This window comes from Chanodichthys erythropterus, chromosome 17, assembly GCF_024489055.1.
Source record: "Chanodichthys erythropterus isolate Z2021 chromosome 17, ASM2448905v1, whole genome shotgun sequence".
Classification (NCBI taxonomy): domain Eukaryota; kingdom Metazoa; phylum Chordata; class Actinopteri; order Cypriniformes; family Xenocyprididae; genus Chanodichthys; species Chanodichthys erythropterus.
In genome coordinates, this window is record NC_090237.1 from 28,776,143 (window position 1) to 28,781,559 (window position 5,417).

Consider the following 5,417-nt stretch of genomic DNA (forward strand, 5'->3'; position numbering starts at 1 on the left):
CTTGCTGGAGACCTTTTAACATATGCATCTAGGTATTATTTAATAAGTGCTTCTCTCTTGTGACAACAAAAGAAGACTACTGTTGTTAAATGTTAGCACTAAGCATCCATTAACTGAAACTGTTCATCTGAAATTGTTCAGTTTGATTTGTTCAGACAGTTCACTCAATCACTGAATCGTTTGCAGAGGTTTCTTACACTGAAATAGTAATGCCATATTTTGTATGTGTTACGGATCCCTTTTTTACCGAGCCCTCAGCTCCAGCTGCCGCCTACGAGCCCTCAGCTCCAGCCGCCGCCACGAGCCCTCAGCTCCAGCCGCCGCCACGAGCCCTCAGCTCCAGCCGCTGGTTCCGCCATCTCCCGCCGGTCCTTCAGCGCCGCCTGGGCACGACGGCATGAAGCCTACGGCTCCTGACCCGCCATGGCTGCCCACGGCTCCTGACCCGCCATGGCTGCCCACGGCCCCTGACCCGCCATGGCTGCCCTCGGCCCCTGACCCGCCATGGCTGCCCTCGGCCCCTGACCCGCCATGGCTTTTGAACCTGCCCTGGAGACCTCCACTCCAGTCTACTCCTCCCCCTGCACCAGCTTGAGGTCTCCGGGGCGCCCACCCCCGAGGACGCGCCTACCGGGAGGGGGAGGTACTGTCACGGATCCCTTGTTTCCCTGGACTCCATATCCCAAGATCCTCCTGTTCTCCACACCTGCACTCACTTCCCTCGTCATCTCCCTATCATCACGGATCACCTGCACCTGGACTCTATTGTTAGCACTCCCTTTATATGACACTCACTCCCTTCACTCCTGGTCCGTTCTGAATGTTGTGTAATGTGTATGTTGGCGTTCCTTGCCCTTGTTTGATTAAAGTGTTATATTATTGTGGAAATCCGCATCTGCCTCATCTCTACACCAGCTACACGTAACAGTATGGCAGAAAACAAAAATTAATGTGTGTTTGTCAGTGATGAAGCAGCTGTGTGCAGCTTACGTAAACCTTGATGACATCATATAATGCAATTCTAATAATCACATTTTCAAACCTTGCTGCACAATATACTTATATTTTTATATATGAACTCTACAATGCTTGATTTGGTTTATCAATGCTTTTATTGTTTGAGACGTGTTTCAGAGAAGGTTTGAGAAGAGATTCAAGATTTAAATGAAGTTCTTATCAGTATATTTTTTTTTGTAAAGATAAGATTAGACAGTTTACAATCAACGTAACTGTGGAGCAGCGTGACTTCATATGATCTCACGGGTCTGTAACACAAATATAGGAAATCTGGCTTGAACAGGGCGTATCGTTCCAGAAACGGGTAGCTGTATGGTGGAACAAAGAAAGTGATTCTGATCATTATAGTGGTGTTACAATCAAAATAAAACAGAATGTTCAACATAAGGCACTTTTTGATATCCAAATGAGCCATTAAATGTACTGTATGATATGAAAGTATTGTAAAGTATAATTGAAAGTATTTAAAAATCAGACTGGATTCTCACAGGCGTAGCTGATCTCCAGACAGTTCTCGACCCCACCTCCAAGGCCATTGTTAGGTTCTCCGGAGTTCCAGTTGGTATAGTCATACACAGTTCCATCACTCCACATCCACTGTCCTTCCTAAAGAGCAAAGACAGTGATTAAAAGAGTGCACTACTGTACACAGACTTCGGTAAGAAGCTATTGAAGTTTTTAACCATCTTCATTAGAAACTTTGTAAAGCAGAAATTTCAGTCTAGACAAACAAAAAGGTCTCTTTAGGACATGCAATTTAACTTACTTCCTCACCATCATGACCACCAAGCCAAGAACGTGTGGAAGAAGAAGGCAACAGACTCAGCAGAAAATCATTTTCCAGTTTGTTATGCACAGATGCGAGATTTGCATCAAGACTTTGGCAGTTTCTCTAAAGAGAGACATGTGACTTTCAAAACAACATTTAAGTCATTTGATTGATTTTTTTTCCCCCCTCAGTATCAGTTTCTGTATTATTTATTTGCAGAAAGAAAGGTTTACTTTAAAATAATAAAAATCACCATTCCCACTTTATATTAAGCGACTTTAACTACTATGTACTAACATTTAAAGGGTTATTTCAAACTTTTGTCATTAATTACTCACCCTCATGTTGTTCCACACCTGTAAGACCATTCATCTTCAGAACACAAATTAAGATATTTTTGATGAAATCCGATAGTGAGGCCTGCATTGACAGCAAGACAATTCACATTTTCAGATGCCCAGAAAGCTGCTAAAGACACATTTAAAACAGTTGATGTGACTACAGTGGTTCAACCTTAATGTTATGAAGCGATGAGAATACTTCTTGTGCTCCAAAAAAAAAATATAAAATAAAATAAAAAATAAAAATAACGACTTTATTTAACTTCATAACAATATCTAGTGATGGGCAATTTCAAAACACTGCTTCGTGAAGCTTTGAAGCTTTACAAATCTTTTGTTTCGAATCAATGGTTTGGAGTGTGTATCAAACTGCCAAATCGTGTGATTTCAGCAAATGAGTCTTTGTTACGTCATAAGTGTTTTGAAATTTCAATGGTTCACCACTGGGGTGTGTGACTTTGGCAGTTTGATGCACGCTCCGAACCACTGATTCTAAACAAAAGATTCATAAAGCTTTTAAAGCTTCATGAAGCAGTGTTTTGAAATCACCCATCACTAGATATTCTTGAATAAAGTCATTATTTAGTTTTTTTCTGGCACACAAAAAATATTCTCATTGCTTCATAACATTAAGGTTGTATCACTGTAGTCACTTGATCCGTTTTAAATATATGTCTTTAGCAGCTTTCTGCGCATTGAAAGTGTTAATTGTCTTGCTGGCAATGCAGACCACACTGAGCCACCGGATTTCATCATATCTTCATTTGTGTTCCGAAGATGAACAAAGGTTTTACGGGTGTGGAACGACATGAGGGTGAGTAATAAATTACATTATTTTCATTTTTGGGTGAACTAACCGTTTAAATTAATCATTTGATTCGGTGCACTTATTGTATACATATATGTTTTTTTATTGTTTTTTTAATTTTTTTTTTTTAAATACCTGCATGTAATTACAGCTGTAATTGATTTCTGTAATTACAGTAGATTGATTACACTGTTGACCCTTCCCCTACCTCTTAACTCACCCTTAAACCTAAACACACCACCAAAACTGCACCAAAACAATATCAGCAAAAGTGTATTTGCAATACATCAACACAAGTGCATTGTACCTTATTGATTTATTTAGAAAGACACCTAATGTAAATTATGACCAAATCACCTTGTTGTAACTAACACATTACCTCTGCTGTGATCCAGTCAACCGCCTGAGAGTAGAATTTGAAGCACCGGAGTCCAAAATTTGTCCATCCATAGGGGCATTTTTCAACTAAATTAACTGCATACAGTACAGACAATTTAGGGCAATATTCACAGCAAAGCATGTTTTAATTTTTCATTATTAATTTATGTAGCTTATTTTATGTTTGTGTGATTATGTGTCTAAATGATGTATACTTTGACACCTCATTAATCATGCAAATATTAGTGAATGGAATATTGCACATTTCCAAAATGGGTTTTACAAAATAAATGTTTTAGTTACCTTCTGCATTCCCCACGGAGAAGATAATAAAAAGAAGAATTAGATTTCTCAGCATTGCCATGATGAACCTGAAATGAACCTAAAAATTAATAAGCAGGTTAAAAGTTAAATGTCTACACTCATGTACTGCACACTATGGATTCATGTATTTTATAGACAAATAACAAAGATACTTTAGAAATGTTATTCAGTAGGTTTTTGATTCAAAAACTCACCTTGGTTTGGTTGTTGGTTAAAGGTTAGAATCTCAGAGGAAGATTGTGTGAAGTTCCAGAAAGAGCCCTGCTTTTATACTTTAATGTCTAGTGTGTATGGGCTTATAGTCATAAGGATGCCATGTGATTGTTTGATTTGTAGATGTGTGTACAGATGAAATAAAATCCAAATATTGAAGAACATAAGCCCATAGACATCACAGTTATGTTTAGTTTGTTTTAGTTATCAAAGAAGACTTTGTTTCCTTTGTTTGATTTTCTAACCACTCCTTTGTTACCATGCATGTCACTGTCATTATGAGCTTGCCGTCACATGCCCTCTCGATGACGAGACCCTGGAGAACCTGTTCCGGGCTGATTTTCATCAACATGTTTACCTCCCAGACAGTTCTGGACTTAACTGGAGGGAAACCGACATTAGGTGTCTAGAGAGTGTCTAGCCCCAGTCCAGACCACAGCCAGAGCCTGAATCACCACCTTCGACCTCAAAGTATTCGTGTGAGCCCCCTTGCAGATGGAGAGCTACCGCCCACCACAACGTGTCAGCAGGGAGAGAGGACAGAGCTCCATTGTGAGACTGACCAGGGGTGTCAACCCACGACATCAGCGGACAAGGTTTACATAACATCACATCGGTGCTCCCTGGTTTTCATGGTGCATTGTGGTACTTTTTAGGGAGCCAGAAGCTCTGTCTCATTCTCAGGGAAGTCGTAGGACATACAGTGTAAGCTTTTTGAAGAATACGAAAGTGCGGTTTTGGCGAAACCACTTGGAAGACGATCATTTGTTTATATAAAGCATATACATTTAAATTTTTTTTTTTTTTTTTTTGAAAGTGAGCAATCGTCTGGTATCGTTTAAAGCCCTTTGAAGCTGCACTGAAAATGTAATTTTGACCTTCAACCATTTGGAGGCCATTGAAGTCCACTATAAGGAGAATAATCCTGGAATGTTTTAATCAAAAACCTTAATTTCTTTTCAACTGAAGAAAGAAAGACACGGACATCTTAAATGACATGAATGCCAATTTTATTTGAACGTTAACTAATCCTTTAATTACCACAATGGTTTGAAGCCATGTACTTCAGCTTCCAGTTGTCTGCTTTAATTAATTATTAACTAATGATTTGCAAATGTATCATTATGCTATGACTTTACTTGTTGAGGCACATGACTATTAACTAATTGTTAAGTAATATGTCATTAATGGGATTTGAAAGTTGCACATGCAGTACGTGTAATGTCAGAGAATGTGTTTGAAGGATGGGTAAGTTGAGCAGCACACAAATATTAGCACACCAGAATCTGAACTAATGACTGCTGTTACACTGTGTTTAAACTGGATGCGACAATTATCGAGTCATGCGGCAACAACTGTCTACACTGGACATGACAGACCATTGCAAGTCCTTTTGTCCTTTATAACTGAAGTGATGTTTTGTTTTGTTTTGTTTTGTTTTTGTCTTAACCTGAGATAGTCATACGCCATGAACAACAAGGTTCTGGATGCAGCAGTTCATCTGGTACAGTGGAATCACGGTTGTAAATAGTTGGTAATTGAAATCCATGGCTTAGTGTAGATGTCA

General features: G+C 39.2%; 1 protein-coding gene across 2 annotated transcripts; it reads right to left on the reverse strand.

The window, feature by feature from the left end:
• Positions 1–1,103: 1,103 nt before the first annotated feature.
• LOC137004927 (ladderlectin-like) lies at positions 1,104–3,958 on the reverse strand. 2 transcript variants are annotated; one of them, XM_067365642.1, is made up of 6 exons: positions 3,832–3,958; positions 3,617–3,695; positions 3,315–3,409; positions 1,784–1,909; positions 1,506–1,623; positions 1,104–1,325 (listed from the first exon to the last, which is right to left on the reverse strand). In XM_067365642.1, the coding sequence occupies exons 2-6, from the start codon at positions 3,675–3,677 to the stop codon at positions 1,258–1,260; spliced, it is 468 nt and encodes a 155-aa protein (XP_067221743.1). In that variant the 5' UTR covers positions 3,678–3,695; positions 3,832–3,958; the 3' UTR covers positions 1,104–1,257. The 2 variants fall into 2 exon arrangements, with proteins under 2 accessions (XP_067221743.1, XP_067221744.1); XM_067365643.1 differs by having other exon boundaries at positions 3,617–3,684; positions 3,832–3,867.
• Positions 3,959–5,417: the final 1,459 nt, after the last annotated feature.

Bases quoted from the DNA above. Each gene is read 5' to 3' on its own strand.
- LOC137004927 (XM_067365642.1), bottom strand. From the start codon at position 3,677: ATGGCAATGCTGAGAAATCTAATTCTTCTTTTTATTATCTTCTCCGTG. The intron at 1,910-3,314 runs GTAATGTGTTAG...GTCTCTCTTTAG, and splicing joins TTGACTGGATCACAGCAGAG to AGAAACTGCCAAAGTCTTGA. The intron at 1,624-1,783 runs GTAAGTTAAATT...TTTGCTCTTTAG, and splicing joins GTGGTCATGATGGTGAGGAA to GAAGGACAGTGGATGTGGAG.